This window comes from Synchiropus splendidus, chromosome 4 (genome assembly GCF_027744825.2).
Source record: "Synchiropus splendidus isolate RoL2022-P1 chromosome 4, RoL_Sspl_1.0, whole genome shotgun sequence".
Classification (NCBI taxonomy): domain Eukaryota; kingdom Metazoa; phylum Chordata; class Actinopteri; order Syngnathiformes; family Callionymidae; genus Synchiropus; species Synchiropus splendidus.
This window is the reverse complement of record NC_071337.1, coordinates 13,856,438-13,875,792: the sequence shown is the minus strand read 5'-3', so window position 1 is coordinate 13,875,792 and position 19,355 is coordinate 13,856,438. Positions and strand designations below refer to the sequence as shown.

At 40.3% G+C, this 19,355-nt stretch overlaps 1 protein-coding gene across 5 annotated transcripts; it reads left to right on the top strand.

The window, feature by feature from the left end:
- The first annotated feature begins 278 nt into the window (after positions 1–278).
- tpd52 (tumor protein D52) lies at positions 279–17,691 on the top strand. 5 transcript variants are annotated; one of them, XM_053863091.1, is made up of 8 exons: positions 279–369; positions 514–687; positions 10,458–10,585; positions 13,190–13,338; positions 13,576–13,677; positions 14,686–14,727; positions 15,283–15,331; positions 16,347–17,686. In XM_053863091.1, exons 2-8 carry the CDS (start codon positions 669–671, stop codon positions 16,467–16,469), a joined length of 612 nt encoding a protein of 203 aa, XP_053719066.1. In that variant the 5' UTR covers positions 279–369; positions 514–668; the 3' UTR covers positions 16,470–17,686. The 5 variants fall into 5 exon arrangements, with proteins under 5 accessions (XP_053719066.1, XP_053719067.1, XP_053719068.1 ...); XM_053863092.1 differs by lacking the exon at positions 279–369 and having other exon boundaries at positions 488–687; XM_053863089.1 differs by lacking the exons at positions 279–369; positions 514–687 and adding an exon at positions 8,434–9,004 and having other exon boundaries at positions 16,347–17,691.
- The last annotated feature ends 1,664 nt before the right edge of the window (positions 17,692–19,355 follow it).

The window sequence follows — 19,355 nt, the reverse complement described above, 5'->3', positions numbered from 1 at the left end:
TTTAATTGTCTTTAATGTTACTTTGCTGTCGTAACAAGTAAAATGTCCTTATTGTGGGAAGAGTAAAGGCATTCCATTTTAATCTGATTTATTCTAATCTAATTCTATATTCACAACAAAATCAAATCAGACCTCCTACATGATCATGTCGCCTTGAAACTGAACATGGCTTTTAAAATGTCTTTGAAGCGATGTTAATTTTAATAACAGAGATACACATCTAATCTAATCTGTTTTATATGATGACCAAATCAAAGGAATTGGATAGAAGATCACATCTATTATTGCCATGCTGTTCCACGTTACGTATCAGAGGCTTTTATTCAAAACGACCAACAAAAGTCGTTGCATTATACAAATGGCCACCTGGTAAGTGAATCCTAAACTGTCAAGCAAGCAAGAAATACGACTTAGAAGTGGGAATGTGGGCAACTAGTTCTTAAATAAACTGTACAGCAGGGCTGACTTATTGACGGTGTAAAACAAGATCCACGTGCTTTCGTCTGTTTACAGTCCGACGTGATGACGTCACGCAGAGCCCCACCCCTTACGTGGAGCTGCTTGGCAACAACAAGAAGAGGGCAGGAAGACTCGCCGCTGCTAAAGTTGTCAACCTGCCGCAAGAGTTTGGCCATCAATTAACGAGAGAAACAACAACTTGACACGTGATGGAGGATGCACTGAGAGGTAAATAAAACATCGTATGTTTTTCTATCGCTGTCCTGGTCGGTGTTTCACAAGGTTAGACTGAAAAAAATGAGCTGACCAGCTAACTTTGATCAGCCGCTGTAGTTAGCTAGAATTGAACAGATGCTAATCTGTATATGGTGACACGCATTTTTTAAGTACTTAAAGTGTGTGGTTATTTCATTTATTTTTAAAGACGAACTCAGACAACGCGGAAGTGAAATGTTACACTTTGATTCCACGTGTAAGAAGGCTGACGAGCAAGTTCAGCAACATTATCAAGGAAGTCGTTCTGACGTCTTTTTAGGTCAAGAAATATGATTTCAGTCATCTGCTCCATTTAGATCAGTCGTAGGGAACTACAATTTCTAGCGGTCTCCATGTTATTTATCTCACAAGATAGGTGGATCAATGCGAACTTTGATCTTTTTCAGAGAGTAATGGTAGAAATACCCTTCAGAATTAGTTTGGAAAGACAAAACTTATCCATACTTTCATATTTGCTTTTATGTTGCTTTGCTTCCATTCAAAGCTAACAACTCTCAATGAAGTGGACTAACTATTTTAATATTAAACACGGGGACGTTTGAGAACCACAGGTATGATGACGAGGCGTTTTATTTTCCTGTTTCGCACGTCTCATGCCTTTTCAATGTAAATAACCGCTTCCTCTTTTTCTCACTTCTTCCAGTTGTTTTGACACTGGCGCAAACGTTAGATTAATTTTTTTTGTTCAAACTGCATACTTGAATCAGCTTTTGCTTAGTGCTGTTGAGGTTACAACAGAAACACGCCTTCTTCCATTGAACAAACAACCCCATGGTCTCCAAAATATAATTTCCTGATGTTTGAATGTTGCATTGTCTTCCCCCCTCAAGGTTAATAATTTCCCAAATGCCAGTCTGATTTTACAGCAGACCAATAGCTTCAGCCTTGAATTCCTAGGGTGAAACTAAATAGCAGAGATGCCTGAATTGGAAGAACACAAACAACCAGGAAAGGACATTCTATAAACTACATACCTGTAAATTCCTATCAGGGTTCTATACATCTCATACATACTATTTTGGATACATTCTTGTTGATATATCCATGAAAGTGCCACCACAGGAGTGAATATGTTTTCTTTTTACAGTTCCTAATAGTAACAATTGAAATATCATTGCACACTGTCTGCTTGTCATGGTAAAGAAGTTTATTTTACACGAGAAGTCATTGCATAATACCATGGTGTCTTATAAGCAGAGGGCCTCAATGATAGGTTCCCATTGATGAAGTCCGATTGCATCATTGATCTGACCTTTTGATCGGGTTCTCACTTTCCCTATTCAACTCAATAAGGTTTTTTTTCTTTGTTATGAATTAAACTTTCCCCATTTTCAGGTTTCTGTATTTTTTTGCAATTCAATTAAATGTTAACATTCTTGCAAGTTCAACTTGTTTTTCTCCCTGCTTGCCTAATGAGACTGATCAAAATCAGTGCTCAACAATTTGTCTAATTTGATTTCTGGAATTAGTGAAAAACAAGTATAAGCCTAGAGCTCTGTGGGAAATCAGAGGAAAACTTCCCGAACAATATTTTTCATTAGATTTCTGTCCATCTGTAATGCCTTTGACAGCATCTTTTTTTGAAGAAGGCATATCTTTGTATTGAAATGACTCTTTGCTATACTTATGGGGCTCCTATCCAGCTCTTGGAATATGAAGAGGGGAGATTTTTTTTTTCAACTTGCATTACAACAGAATTGTTGGTAATTCTGTAATGTTAATTGTATTAGCATGTAATTTGTGGATATGACAGTAGATTGTCATATTGTGGCGCAATAAAAGACTACTATATTACCAGGGATTCAAACTTACTTTTTGTTGGGCATCTTATTTAGGTGGGGAGGGATTCCTGAAGCTACCTGAGCGGTCGCGGATGACATGTCATTCACATCATCTCTTGAGTTCCTATAAAGTTTTGCAACATCCAAAATATTTTATTCTGTCATGTATTAAAGCGGGGGTTCTTAACCTTTTTGATCTCGAGGCCCGCCCCTTTCCCAGAACAAATTTGCCCGGGGCCCATTCAAGTAATAGAACTGATTCATTACTCTTGATTTCATTTGTGATCAATATCATAGATCATATTTAATGTACTTACACGTAAACAAACCTAAACCGTGTCAAAGGGCATGAAACCATGTGATCATGGCAAAGATATTTATTTGGCATCGAATGTCCATCCAGCAGCAGAACCAGGTCATAATAATCAAATTTACTAAAGAAAAAAAATACACTTGATGCCAACTGTTCAGAAATATAGAAAAAAACTGAATAAAATTCTGAATAAAATAAATATGGTCAAACCATGTCTAAATATCATAAAATATAATATATTTTATTCCAACTTCAAAGAAGTGTAAATGAAAGTATCGCCATAAAATGTTCTATCACACATTTGCAGCTGTCAAGTCAATTCAGTGACACACTACGGCCACCATATGTGGCTAATGTAATGAGCATCTCAGGGTCCAAAGGTGTAAAACAAAAAACCCCAACCAGACAAGAATCGCTTTATTTGAACTATCTCTTATAAATACACTGTCCAGGATTTCTGCTGGGATTTTTTCAAACAATGGTGGAGCAGCAAAAAAAAAACACACACACACAGAACGGAACACAGCCAATAAAGACACAATAGAGAAACAACTAATCACGGGGGCCAGTTTTGACATTTACTGAGTTAGTGACAAAAAAACGTTTTAATCATAAGAAATGAATCTCTCTCCAGTATGCAGCAGTCAATGTCCAGCCGGAATGCGCAACTTGAGTTCAGTGATCACATGAGCAGCAGTTATTATGAAGTTTCTTTCAGGATTTTTCTGTGAGAAGTACACTGAATACCGTCACATGTCCACCTCCATGATGCACTATGTTTTATCAGTTTGTTTCTGATGGCATGCTGGCTCTTCCACCACACCTGTTAACATGTAGTGGAAACCCTCTCTCACACTGAAATATTGTGTTCACTCGACAGAATCTTTTAAACTGTCTGCTACTAGTTGAATATTTTGTAAAAATGTTTTTGAAATTGCCTGACCAAAACATAGTCCAAAGCTGTCTTTGGAATTCAATTGTAGTAATTGCACATGGGAGAAAAACCAAAAGTTTAAACACTGTTAAGAAAATGGTGAAAAAGTTGGTAGACATGAATTATACTCATCATATCACACTCTTAAAATGTCTGGTATCTTGCACTGGGACATAAATGTGTGCCAAATACAACAACAGACAGACTTTGTGGAGACAATGTCTCTGCCAGATTGCATTGTGTGGATTTTTTTTTTCCACTTTTTTTCACCGCTTTTTGTAGAATCTTTCATTACCCTGTGATATTTAGCTGAGAGGTGCTCTCACTTATCTGGCAGCTGCAGTATCAGAGAAACTCCCCAACATTTAAAAAGGCACTTTGGTCATCTCTTTTAAAACAAAGACGAAACCAAGAAGATGTAGATTAGTTTCATGTCTTACTTAGTTTACAGTCAAGAATAGTTTGACATCTGTTTGCTCAAGCCAGTTTTCAGTAGATATAAGTCCATTTAGTCACCAAATCCACCTAAGCTATGAAATGCATTTAACACTCATGTATCTAAGGATTGAATTCAATTGTCAAAGAAAAAAAAGGGTTTCTTTAATGTTTATTAATTGTTATAATTTCTAAAAAAAAACTTGTATCGGTGGCCAAACACAAGTCATTTCTTTTTGAGGTCGTACAATAAAAATATATTGAGTCATCCCGTACACTAAGTGTGTGGATTTTGTTTGTTTTTTTTAACCTTGGGAGGAAAAGCGGGAGAAACTGTGGAGACAGTGCAGCTTCATGGACAGCAGAGGACTGCTTGAAGGTCTAGCACCACTTGTTTTGGAGCTCTTGCTGACAGCTGCTAGTCTGTAGTGGTTGTCAGTACATCCGAGCACATCAGAAAAAGCAACCGATTTGGTGTTAATATACAGATGACTTGCTGAGCTCTTCATTTGTGTGAAAATCGTGTATAGGCTTATTTAGCTAGACAAGTTGACTTGAGTTCTCTGACAAAATTGTCCTTCAATAGTATTAGACGGGGAATTTATTACCCGTGATTTGCACACTGTAAATCGCAAGAGGGGAGTGTTTGATGCTAGCTCTTTACTTGGCTTGTCCTTATGATTTAGAAAAATCTAAAAGCGTGTGATTAAAATTTCATCTTCACGGAAGGGAATTATTTAAAACCCTAGGCCTCTCTGCCAGGTGAGTGGCATGTTACTTTCTGTCTGAGGTTTCTATGTTCCTACATTTAAAACTGAACTGAAAGTATTTTTCAGTCCAGGACTAGTTAGTATGGTCATCGTTTTCTTTATTTTCTGTTGATACGCAAGACATGGATGGGTTTTCCCCAAAATATTTGGTCTTTGATCCTGTGTGACTTTATCTGTTAACCCTTTCAGTGTTCTCCCCTGATGCATGACTAATGGGACAGTTGGGGACAGACTCATCACTTTCACATTGAGCTGTGTCCCATGATTCTTGTTTCAAGCATCATGTGACATCATGTGAGTTTGCCTTGAATTGAAAGATAATTGATCTCACTCTGTTGCTAATCAACCACTTAGATTGGATGTGTGCTGCTTGTGACTGTAGGGATGAGCGAGAGGTTCTCACTGAACTTGTTTTTCCAAAATAGTTTACACAAATTTTTCAAATGCATGACAAACATAGCTTAATAATCAGAAGTGTTTTCTCAAAGAAAAGAAAGGTCATGTTTTGATGGATCTTCATAGTTTCTCCTGAGTTGATTCAATTTACTGATGTCAAAGATCTTTGAACGAATGTCACATGAATCCAGTTTGTCTTCTAAATTATGGTCTGTTGCTGGTCAGCAGGTCGGAGACGTGGGGTGTTTGTTGTTGTCATTCAGCACGTTGCTTTATATTTAATATTGCACAGCAATTTTATGTGTTTTTATGCCATTTGGCAAAAAATTATGTCACTCTTAATTAATTTATTTTTTGGTCCTTTCCTCCAATGGAGTTTTCTCTATAAAATATGTATATTTATTTAATAAATAACAATTTACCAATATGTTCCTGCCGTCCCCCAAGTCAGTGTCGATTCAGCAAATACCCTGAATCGATTCCCCCTCTGGCCAGTAGGGACACTGTGCGTGTTAGTTGCATTTAATGGAGGGAAACCATGCACGACCAGAGAAGATGTGGAGAGAATCTGAAACACCTTTGTTCATGAGCGTAGTCTTATGAGTATTTTGAAACTCTCAAGAGTCGGTTAGCTAGATGAGACATTTCTGAGGTAATGGTCTGTGTTGGATCTCAGCAATCACATGATTCAAAGCTAGCCATTTGTAACTGACAATACATGTAAAAATTGACTCCAGGCTCAGTCCACTGACGTCACACACCCAAAACCGACTGGTCTCTGCTCAACGGCTGTGCTTTGACGCCTGAAAGATAAGCTGCTTGTCCTCGACAAATATCATCTTGTCCACTCATTACTATGTGTTGTTGTCCAGAAATGTGGTGAGGTTCATCCAAATGTCCAAGAGGAAAGGAATTTCTTGTGTTCACTCAGAAATTACATATTTTACACTTTAGTACTCCATATGCACAAGTAGGTTATTGTGTAAATGTTTTTTTATTGCTCAATTTGTGATGTGGCATACCATATGGGCTTGGAAAGAACTATCTAACAGCCTTTTTTAAACACGTGTTAAATGTAGCTTAACTTAACAAAGTGGTCGCCTCACTCTGTTTCCATTGAAAGAGCGACAAGGACTTAAAAAAAAGGCAAAAAACGTCAATCACCGAAGCGTTTAAAGCAGCTTAAACAAACCAGTTTGTTCATGGAAGAACTGAATTGATTACCTGGAAAGCATCATATGGAAGTTCATCGGCAGTTATACAGGTGATGTCTCATACCACATCCATTATTTTTAGTTTGACTTATGTCGTTAAATGTTTGACAATTAAATGTGATCTTCTTATGATATTGTTTACCATGGAATTGCTGCGTAAGTGATCTCGTTGTCCTGTTTGTTTTAAATTTGGCTTTCCTAACAGTAAACATCGGTGCTCAACTAACAATTGCTCTTTTATGGAAAATGGTAATCATCTTAGCACACTAACCTTTTAGCTACATTTGAAATAAATAAATGATTAAAAAAAAAGAATAGGCATTTATTTATAATGAAAATGCACTCCACGTTTGGCTTGATATGGAATATAACTTGGCCCAAACCTTGACATAAATCAAATGTAATGCATTAGTAAATGTGTAAATGTAGTGAACGTAAGTGTGAAGTAGTACGGTAGTTCCAACAAAGCCTAACCTATTGCTTACAGTAAACCAACCAGCATTTTCAAAAGAGTGTAGTTTCTGGCATATTTTTGCCATCAACATTGGATGAGGTGTCATAAAAGCCAAATTTTTATTGACTATTTTTTTCATTTATGATACTCAAATGAATGTATGTATGTTTTATTTAGAGTTTTTTTTCATCAGGGCTGTAAATGCTCTTTGTACTAGACAAGTCAATTCTGCCAGTCTACCCACATGACTCGTCATTCTGCTAAAATTCCTTAAGCAAGTTTCTGTATCTGTAATTACTATCAGTCATGCTCATGCTAATGGTAATTAAATTAAACCAACATTGGTTTCCATTCATTTTTATTTTTATTTTTATTTTTTATTTTATTTTTTAAATGTATTTTTATTTTTTTTTTATTTTATATTTAATTTATATTTAATTTAATTTATTTTTTTAAAGCAGCCTACTGAATGACTAGAATTCTGAACATGTTTCTGCAGGTTCCAATGCATATAGTAAACAAAGCTCGAGCATAATACAGATACTTAAACAGGAATGCCTGTCCTACACTCACTGGCCTGACAGGGGCTATTTTTACCCACCCTGTAAACAAACATTGCTAAGACTCATTTGAGAAGACTTTTTCAGGGTTTACGAACATTTTGGAGGAATCCAATGCTCGGGTTGGCTCGTGTGATAGCTGGATTGCTGGCTAGAGGCGGGGTGTGTTGACTCTTGCTTAATTATGTGTTTCCGTAAATAAGAGGTGACACACTGTCTTGAAGACAAGGGCAGATAAACTGTGGGTTCCATTTAGCCTGTGTGATGATTGTGTTGTGGAGGATTGTCTTGTTTCAACTTGCCTATTTGATGCTAACAACTTTGTTTCATTACAATCGCGCCTTTCTCATATACATTTATTTATCAACGGTTTCAGAATGAGCTATTACTAAAGTAGATCTTAGTTAATGATTCTTTTTTCTCTTTTTTTGTTAAATTGGTGAGGACTTGCAGAAATGCATCACGTTTAACGTGAATGGATCGTAAACTTCATATACTGTGTCCGTATATAGTCCGGCTAACGCGGATGAACTTAAATAGAGCGGCCCAGATATTTCCGCACGCTCACTTAAACACACAGGGTGGTTTACTCCAGGTCCTTGCACAATAACGGTGTGGCCTCTGGCATCCTCCCTCTCTCTCTCACTCTTTGACTAGCATTACTGCTGCTCCAAGCTGGACAGGCCATCCTGGATTAGTGCGCTGCTCTAATCTGGGACACTGCAGATTATGCTTTCATTTTATGCCCCCCGCCCCCAACACACTCTCATCACATGACCAGCACTCACAAATGGGACCTCTGCTTTTTTTTTCCTGTCCTGGATGGCAGGATGGATGATGAAAAGTGAGGGTGGGAGAGAAATGACAAAACCTGAGTGATGGCACGGCTGCTGATAGTGTCACTCTATGAAAGCCGCACCAGCTCAGGATGTCTTCATGAAACTACTGTATGTGCAAAGTCTGGAGTGTGTGTTGACCTTTGGGATTATAGTCAAGACTGTGTGCTGCTACAGCTGTGCAACGGGACAGGTGACTGATTAGCGGCAGGAACGGACCAGGAGTTGGAAAATGATCTTTTGCTGATCCTTTATGCTGTCTGACCAACGGAGAGCGTTACTTGTGGACGTCGCGTTTTTGGCCCATCTCACACAAGTATCTTGGACGTTGTGCACAAAGCGTCTCAGAGAACCAGCAGTGGCCTGTGTCACATGCTGACAATCAGCACTTCTCCGGCTTTGCTGAGGTAGGAGAGTTGGCAAGGAGCTGGTTGTGCTACAAGCTTGCAAACATGGAGCCTCTGGAGGAATATCACTCACCGTTTGACTTTGAACAAGGGGTCAACACCAGCTACCTTTACCTCTCGCCATCCTACAGCGACACACCGCCCAGCTCGCCCGCACTCAGAACCAGAGGTAATCATGTAGAGGAAAGGGAGAGGCCGGGCATAGGATGTGTGTGTGTGTGTGCGTGTGTGTGTGTGTGCTGGACAGATAAGCAAACCATAAGTTTGGATCACTGAAGGGGAAGAATTTAGGGGAAGTTAAAGTAGAAGGGGCAGGCTCTTGTTATAAGCCTGCTTGAGAGGGTAAGGTTCGTGTCAGACGCTGCACACTTTCTGCATGTTTTGCATACTGGTCTCTTGTCAGAAATCTGGGTGATTTGGTATAAAAAAAAAAAACATCATCAGTGTCTAGTGTCGGTTTGCACTCTTCAATTTTCTAAAATCTTTTTGTTTTGTTCTTCCACCTAAAACGTCATATTCAATCCAAGTCATACCTCAAACTCTCTCTTATTTCATGGTTACTGTTTTGCTGGAAAAAGTCCCTCTAAACACAATTTTGACTTGTCTCTGTATTGAACATGAAGTAGACATAACCCAAGCATTTTGGCTCGGAACATCTGACACCTGCCTTCCTCTTGTTTCTGTCCTCAAACACATTACATCTGCTCAAGGATTTCGCTCTTATAGCTACGAAGGCTTCTCCTTTTCTTGTCTCACATGACCTGCTATGACAACTGTTTGCATCTAATATTGATTTAGTTTTTGGTCCTGCTAGAGTGAGTCAGGTTGCTGGTTGACTAGGGTGTTAAACCGTCCCTCGGTAGCACAATGCTTCTGTGTGTGCTTATCACTTTACTATTGGAGAACTGAGGAAGGTATCACTTGCCATGAGCGTTGCTGCATAAGGAAGTGAGGATTGTTACCTAACCAGGAAGTTTGAGGAGCTTGGGTGAAGTAAGTTGAACTTTTACCTGCTGCACTAACAATCCTACATCTGTGTTCCTCTCTTTCGCAGCTGCACTCCAGCTTTTGTTCACTTCTGCTTTGCTGCTTCCACATTATAGTCTCCTACTACACGAGTTAAAATAATCCATCTGAAGGAACAACTACCTGATCTAAATTCTAGATGTGCTTAGATATGGCAACCATGCTAGAGTGAAACTGAATGACTAACAATGAAGGGTGTGAGAGAAATTCCTTTCGTTGTGGGAACACAAGTGAGGTGTTTTTGAGGTAACTATTCAGGGATGTTTTCAGCTGGGGCGTTAGTGGGAGATCAATGTAGTTTACAACAGTGAATGTTGTTGCTGAAATCCAACAAGAGAAACCGAAAATGTGACAAATATTGGAACTCAGTTTGGCTTATTCTTGTTCACTACCCGCTCAAAGAGCATCAAAATATGTTGAGACATTGACCCATAATGGTTGTCACCTTTATTACAACATAGCGTTGTTCATGAAGAAACCTCCCATTTTTAATAGTAAAATCATTGTTTAATCCCAGGACCAAGAACGACATAATTTAAAATAACAGTTTTGGCCCATTGTTGGATCTCATTCTGTTGTGTTTGCTGTGTTTCCAGATGGACAGCAGCCTCCAAACTCTCTTCCAGAGATAGGAGAAGATGCAGTGACTGCTGTCAGTCAGCCATCCTCTACACCGACCATGAGTGAGGAGGAGCGACAGGAGCTGCAGGAGGAGCTGGTCAAGGTCAGCAGCAAGATGGGATTATAGAGTTTAGACCTGATCTGTGTTTTCGAGGAATGTCTTCTCTGTGTGTTAAGTGCCATTCTACATACAGTACTGGTGATTCTGTGTCATGTGTTTATAAAACTAGTGTGTAGTTAGATAGTAACTGCTACTATATCTTCTCTGAAATGAACAAGACGAACAAGATTTAGCTGCAGCTGTTGTCGCTACTTATACAATTAGCATGCTAGCAGCCATTCATCGATGTACAAGACACAGAGGTGATAAAGATTACCAGCTCGTAGTTAAACTCTGTTGGTTATCATCGCTGCTTCATGAGAAGCGCAAAGATGCACACAAACAGTCTAATCTAATCCCCTCGCTTCAAAATAAAAGTTAAACTGCAATTCAAACAGATCATTTGGAAATAAGCTTGTGGGTCCACAGTGCGCCTCTAAAGTGACTGCTGCACAACATTTAATATATAATGATGTTTGATGCTTCAGTTATCATCCTTACATATTGTCCTACTCAAGTTTCAGTTCTGTTTTACTACATTTTAGCAAAATTATGCTCTTAAAGGTCCACTGTGTGAGAATTCCTCCCATCTAGTATCATCAACTCTTGTTTGCCACGCAGTTGAAAGTACAACTTGGGTGAAAACCAAGATGTCAAACACATAGTTTTACCCAGTTAGCATGAGTCGGAAAACCCGCAATGCACTGTGGGCTAATTTGTTTGTTTGTTTAAGTTCGTCAAACTATGATCATGGTGCATGGTGCCTCACACGAGCCCACGACCGCTTCGGAAAAACATGGGAATGCATTGTTCCTGTTTCATAAGTGGAGGAAGAGCCAAGCACTCCAGGTCTCGGAAGTAACAAAGGTGCAACGGAATAGCCTGGATAGCAGCCACAAGACGCCCAAACATCACTTTGACACAATCACTTGGCACATATTGGTGTGTTCATGGCAACTTACACTGGAAAGTTTGAATAAACAAGATCTAAATCAAATGATTTTAACTAACTGGTCCATATCGCTTCACTCTGGACACTGGAGATTGATTTTTGGTGGGGTTTTTCTTTGTATATCTTTCATGCAATGTTGAATCTAACCAAGTGTTGTGCTGCGTCACAAGTGTCACGTGGTAGCTGCACTTGTATTAGCATATGTAGCCAACAAACAGAGGCAGAAGTCGATCATCTGTCTTTACCCACAATTTTGGAGTTTATTGAATGGGTTTTTTTTTTTTTTTTTTACATCCCAGGTTCATGACATGCTTTCATCAAATTATGTGTTCCGCCGCTTCACAAGTGACTGATCAGACGCTGGAGCGTCTAGTGCAGCTCATGCAGATACAAATGTGACATTTAAGCCAACAGAAATAGTGTTTTTTCAACAGAAAATACAGACTAAAATGAAAATGCTAAACATGCTAAATGTTAAACACTGTGAGAAATAACCATCTAGATCAGGAGTCACCTCTTTTTGTTGATCTGAGCCTTGTGTTCCTTGTATTGCTACAATCCAAAAAGCAGTCAAGAGTCTGTGACAAGGCTGTGACAAGCATCTCTGATTATAGCAATTGGGTCACATGCCTCGGACATGCACAGAAAGGAATTCCCCTTTGCCTCGCTCTCTGTTCTGAATGAGCAAGAAAGTAATAAGTCAGGCTCTCTGTTGGCTGCATCGACTGCAGAAATCCAGAAGGAAGTGGACGTTCACCCAGCTGAGGGGCTCCACACACCTGGTGCACATTTAGGGTTATCCTTCACTTGTTTTCTGACATGAAGACCCAAGTGTTCAATGTAACAGTAGAGAAGGAGTGTTGGAGGGACAGTTTTTTAGTTGTGGATTGAGGACAATGTAAATGCATCAGCGTCTGAAAGGATGTGTGCGGTACAATAACAGGGTTAGTTTACTTCTCATGATTCAAAACTAGTGTTTTTATTTATTGTCTAAATTCCTAATTTTCCTCTGTGCTTCATTGTTTTCTCTTTTGCTTCTGGATTGGCTGCGTTCTGTTCTGTTTTTAGTTTTTTTGAGAGAGGAAAAATCCTGAATACCCTCCCTCAGCGGTGAAAGATACGGCCTTGTTTGTTGTCAGTGAAACGTGGTGCTATGCTCTTTGATAACTGCTTCCAGGATCAGTTTTATTTGTACAAAGATATAAATTTTAAATTAAATCTTGTGCAACACTGATTGTAAACACATCCTTCTAAGCTTGCTCCATGGCGTCAGGCAGTGGTTGTACAATGACAGTGACTTGGGATGTTACTGCAGTTGTCTTTTGGCATCTTTTAGGTGTCGAGTATTCATATTCAACAAAGGCGAGTCGAGATAGACGGTGACTGACTTGTGTAGCCATGAGTGTTTTCTAGCTATGGCAAAGACCAAAGGGCCAGATGTTGTACTGCACTTTGACTTGAGAACATCCTGGAATCAGTGGCTGTAGTTGCTTTGACAAGAGCCGCCTGGTTCACCGTATTTAAATATTAATGACCTGATAGTGACATTTGGAGATGAATATTATTGGTTGGTTTATTGTGAGACTGAAAACTGTGCTGTATTGAAACAAAATGTTTCTTCTGTTGCGATATGTTGACGTTTACCCTGTGCACAGGTGGAGGACGAGATCCAGACTCTGTCTCAAGTGCTGGCGGCCAAAGAAAAGCAAGTGGCCGACCTCAAGAGGAAGTTGGGCATCACACCGCTGAATGAGCTGAAGCAGAACCTCACCAGAACCTGGCAGGAGGTCACTGCTTCCAATGCGTGAGTCCCTTATCTCAGTTTCACATTAACTTGGCCACAATTGCTGTGAGTCAGTTGGCTGTTTGGACAATGGTGAGTGAAGCTTTTGCTGGGGCAATAACCATAGAACGCCGGGGGCTTTTGTCAAGATGTTTCATCAAGATTGTTTCTAGCTTGACAGGAAATGTGCTGCATTCTGAGGTTTTCCAGCTGTTCACAAACACGCGTTTTATGTTGTGGCTCGTCTGTCGTTCACAGCGTTAGGAGAACATCTGAAACGCTCTCTCACGCTGGTCTGGTGGCCTCTGCAGCCTTCTCCAATATGGGCACCGCTATCAGCCGAAAGTTTGAGGACGTTAGGTAAGAAGTGGGGAACTGTGTCATAAAAAAAGGTTTGAAAATGTATACTGTATATTTGCATTGAAATGACAATCAGGTCTAGACTTGAACTGAACATAGAACCAGACACACTTCTTTCAAAATAAAGGCCCTTTGCTTTTCATTCTCTTTTATTGTGAAAGTAAATGTGGGCTCAGAGATTTTCCCATGATTTTTTTGGCCTGCATTTTCCCCACAGAACGTTGCATCACTTTAACCAATTCATTTGAACCCATTCAAAATGACAGGATATGGCCATCTAACTCAGCTGCCCCCTCTGTCCATCTCACTGCAGTGCGCCTTGAGAAAAAGTTAGCACCTTGTAACTCTGCAGGTGCTACTTGGTTCTTACTTCTACTTGCTTCTTGAACGTTTCTTGTATGACGAACGCTTTGTGTGCTGTTTTTGACCTTGGTGATATGTCAGATTAACCTTGACAATTCATTATCGCAAATATTTCCTGGTTAATCTGCAAAGCCAATGAACCCCTTGACTCCCCAAATCCTAATCTCTCTTCCTCCCTGACATCCTCCTCCTCTGGATTACTGAGCTGCAAACAAGATTATGTGGCTCCTCAAAGCTCCTGTATGCTGAGAAATGCAAGCGTACGGATGGAGGTGTTTTGAGGGCAGGGTGGGGGGCCAAACTGGCAGGTCAGAGGGGGAGACCTCTTCTGTATGCAGGTGTGCATCTGGTGATGAATGTGTGTTGATGACAAGATATCCTCTCATACGCAGGATTAACACACACCCACTGTGTTAATACACAATCAATCTTAATGGGATGAGGGGGATTTATAGGATTGAAGCACTTGGGAGAATACGTTATCGTGAATATATGGTGGGGTGAATGAAAATGGGGGGTCTTTGTGGGTGTGTTTGCTTGTTTCTTTCTTTCCCCTCCTTCTTCCGTCTGTCTGCAGCTGTTTGTTATCTCTGTGCTAAGATAACTTCTAACCGCCTCTTTGTTCTCCTTAATGCTGTCGGCTAGCATGCGATCATTGCAACACTCGGCTAGTATGCCTGCGATGAGGTAAGGAGCACCCCAGACCCAGGAGAGTGATTCTGTCCTCTGACGTCAATGTAGGGGAACAGAATTTTCAAAGGTGTTTTAGGAAGGTCTCAACATGTGCTGCACATTGAATAGAAATTTGCAATGGGTGTCGAAAAATAATGAAATTGAAACTCAGTTATTGAATAATGGACACCAAACTTTTTAAAAATAAAGATGATAGAACGTTCATATGTAATGTAAACAATGAGATAAAAAGCACACTGCATCATTTTATTCCAAACTAATATTTAAATAGCAAAAATATTATTAAAATGTATAAAGAATATTATTAAACAATATGATATAAAATAGAAAATGTATATATAGTGCTATAATCATGATTTCTTTGAATAAATATTGTTTCATTTTTCCTCTTTTTTTCATTTACATTTCCTTAATGTCGGTCCATCCTTCAATACACGTCATGTCATACTGTGTGTGTGTGCATTTCTGTTGTCTTAAAGTAGTCATTCTTCTAGATAGGCTGTTGATCCGTGACTGTCCAGTGATATCTGTCCTCCGTTTGATCCGCAGGAATGCACCAACTTTCAAGTCATTCGAGGAGCGAGTGGGAACATTAAAGGTGTGAACTTACCATATTTAAATGTAGTCTTTTCATTGTTCTATGAGAAATTGGTAGTGGTTTGTGGAAAAAGATAAAATCAAAGGTATAAAAAAAGGTACAGCACACACAGACTGGTTTGTATCTCCGTCCTTGTGGGGACCTCTCATCGCCATAATGCAGACCTGGGCAAGTGCGGCCCGGGGCCATATGCAGCCCAATACCTGTATTTTCGTGGCCCCTTTGACGTCAGACTAAAAGTATGACTAATATGTCCTAAGTTTTCTCCCTTTGTTTGTTCTTTTAGTCACCACCACAACTTCAGCAGTAAATATAGCATGTTCTTGTTTTCTTCTTTTCATTGGTCATTTTAGTGTTCTACTTGTTCCTCAAAATACATTGAAGGAATAATGAAAATATATTCTGAAACAAATTGCCTTTTTATCTTGAACGTCCTGTGCTTAGTTGATTTATATTCACTTTAAGTGCATATAAAATTAAATATTTCAGTCGGTTTCATGGCATATTTACAGCTCTTAATATCCTTAATTACATATTCTTCATATCTTCGTATCTTCATATTCTTAGGTTCATTTTGTCCTTGTTACTTAATTATATATTTTGGACGTTTTTCCATCATATTTTGTAGTCATCGCTGTTTTGGGTTTTTTTTTGATGATGGCCCCTCACAACAGTTACAGTTTCGAATGTGGCCCTTTAGGAAATTAAATTTCCCACCTCTGCCATGACCATTCCCCCAGCCTCTCACCCCCAAACAAATGGTTAAACGATAACCATGACTCTGAACCAAACTGAAACCCGATTATAATGACCCAGTTATTTGGATGCCTTCATCCTCAAATTGAGGCGTAACCTCATGGGGTTCAACCAAACGTCCCCACAAAGGCATAGTGTTATGTGGCATAAACATACACGCACACACACACATTTATAGATCACTGATATTATTTGCTTCTAGCTCCTTTATAATTGTGCTGTACAATGATGAACCCATTTTAAAATCTTGTTGTTTCAGACGAGGATGAGCCCTTCAGCACCAGGTGGTGACACTGGTGACCAGACCTCCACGAGTCCCTCCTCAGAGTCACTGCTGGCTCAGCCTGAGGCCTTACCCAGCCAGGAACCACCAATGCACTAAGACCCTTTATGACCCCTCTCCCTCCTCTTGAACCCTTGACCCCTCAGTTGTTCACATTTGTCTCCTCTCGTGTGCCAGTCCTTCTGTGCAGGAAATGCTGGGTTGTCAGGGTAACGTTGGTCTTTTGTCATGCCTCCCGATGAGACCACTGGTTCAAGCTTGAATACAGCCACGTCTATCAAAAGTGGAAGCCCTTAAGTGCAGCTTTGATGTTTGGTCACGCCCAATAGAAGATCCTGATGTGACACACAGAGGGGGCCATCAGCTGCAGTGTTTCCCTGTGTTCTCCGCTGTCTCTGTCCAACATGTCGCTGCTCATGTTAACCAAGATCATGGGACTGGGGAGTGTGTGTGAAGCCTCCTCCTCCTCCTCCTCCAATCTCCTGGACCCTTTTGCCTTTGACTAACCGACAGATGCCAAAACAATTCTCTCATCCAGTTTCCCTTTGACACACAGTATCTTGTCCAGTTTGTGACAAAAAAATGCCCAAAAAAGGCTTCAGCGAGAAGTTCTCAAACAGATGGTTTACAAAGAAGGAAGTGAACGGCCAATTGTGGATCATTTGATGTTGTTTTTTCACTTGTTTGTTGGATTTTCTGTTATTAAAGCTGATAGTGGGTCTCTTGTTGGTTTGGGGTGGGTGACTGTCGTCGGGCACTGTATTCGTTAATAGTAGTGCAACACTGTTCCAATCTCAAATGTATTAGAAAGCTTTTAAAAAGGGGGGTTTGGGTTCTTCGCAGCAGCAGAAACCGGACCAAGGTCGGCCGATACTGCAGAGTAAACACACTCAAGGTTCGGCCTTCAACCTGTGGGGGGGAGAGAAACAAATGTCTGCTTCAGACCCCATATTTTAAACACTTTGCCATTGTTTCTGTGAGGGAGGAAGCCACAAGCCTCCCCAAATAATGTGTGCTGAAGTCATGTTGGAGGGCCGTGCAACAAAGTTACTGTTGTAAAAAAAAAAAAAGATTCCCTATTAAAAGAGTTCTGCTTGAATAAATGTGTGTTTTATGATTCTGCGAAAGTAAACACAGCATCGTAGCCTTTTAAGTTGTACTGTAAGTGATGAAGACATGACGGAGATTGGTGGAGGAGGCTGGCTTTCCGTGGCAAAGTGCACAAGTCTGTTTACGTCTGCGTCAATGTGTTTTGTCTAAGAAGCATGTCGAGGTTCACATTCCTTGTCTTTGTGCAGGAAATGCTTAATAAAGGGTATGAGTCAATTCTGGAAGTTGTATGACAGGATTGCTGACAGGTGTTCAGACACTGGCAATAGACCACGGCTTTTTAATTTGCATTTAAGTTAAAGCTTTGATGGAGCTGGAATATACTTCAAGGCTGATGGAGTTTGCCACTTTAATGAGGCCTTATGTTCAGTGTTCTGAAGATTCCCAAATTCTGGGAATCTGAGGTGTGTTGTGTGTTCATTGGACGCCACTTGAACAATGGACTCAACAAAAACCAGTGTTATCACACAAACAATGAACATTTGGACAATGATACATTTGTAAACAGACTGAAATAACATCAAAGAAGATCGTTATATAAGAAGTCAACCTGAACAGTTGCAGCTCTTCATTTGGACACCAGAGGGCGGTGAAGCCCTGAACAACCGTACTCCATTTTGTTTCAAAGAAATTCACTCACGGCCGGAATATCGTGAACATAGTGTGTTTGATGAAAGTCCACAGTCCGTGAGTATATTGGAATCGATGTTTTAATCCTGTGAGCAGATGCTTGTCGCATTTTCGCATGTCATGGCGCCCATGCTGAGCATGGCGTTTGTCTCTAAATGAATCTGCAGTCGCACTAAATAACAAAACTCACTTTTTCAAACTAGTGCAAAGCTTGTTTGTAGCCACGCGGTTCCAGATTTTAACACAGAGCCCTGGTGCCCTGCTCCCAGTTTTGACAGCAACAAGTGCACCAACACAATTGTTGTGAACACTCTTTCGAGTCATCACACCAGTTAAAACTGTTTGGACTCGTGACTCTTGTGGGTGTTATACGCTATAATCCTCAATGAGCGAGTGAAGTCTCCCAGCTCTAGGTGCAAATATCTCCACTCTTCCAGAGCTATATAGGTTCCAGTGAGCAGATGGAAGTCACCTCAGGCCATCGCTGCAAACACACACTCCCATCATCTCACATGGAACACACACACACACACACACACACACTCTCTGACACTAACAAGTCACTGGCAGAGCCGCTCCTTTTCATCCAGCGGCCTGGAGTGATGAGAGCGGCGTCCACCAGTGATCTGCTCCCGTCCTCAGTGCTAGAGACCTGGACATATGTTTGGGAACGCGGTGCCACGACATGTTTCATCACCGCTTACAGCCCGGCACCTTTGGGGGTGTGTAATATCAGCGACAGCCCGGATCAAAACGTGTTTATGAAAAATACAGATAAAAAAAACAGGCGACAAACGTTTGCAGCTTAATCGATTCTGCTTGATAAATGATTTAGATCCGATAAATGTTGCAGCAACTTCATGTTCCTGAGACACAGAACGCGCCTCCAAAACGTGTCTGACCTAATTTACCTACGTCTTCATCACTTCCAGCACAGTATGAAAAACAGTCCTTCCCAGACCAGGAGGACTGCGAGTGGGGGGGAGGCCGGAGGGACCGGGCGGCTCTTCCGCTGTAGTTGGAGTGGATTTAAATATGGTGCATAAATACAACTCAAATTGTCTGGTTCATCAAAGATATTTATTAAAAACCCTCTGGACTTAGTAGGAGCTTTTGTTTTCAATCTATTGACCCTGCAGCGTTGGCATGAATCCCAACTGCATGAAGGAACACAACCATTGTCAGACGTCTTCTGTTAGACTCTAAATGTAATTTGTGTTCTGACTGGGGCTTAAAGAGATTCAC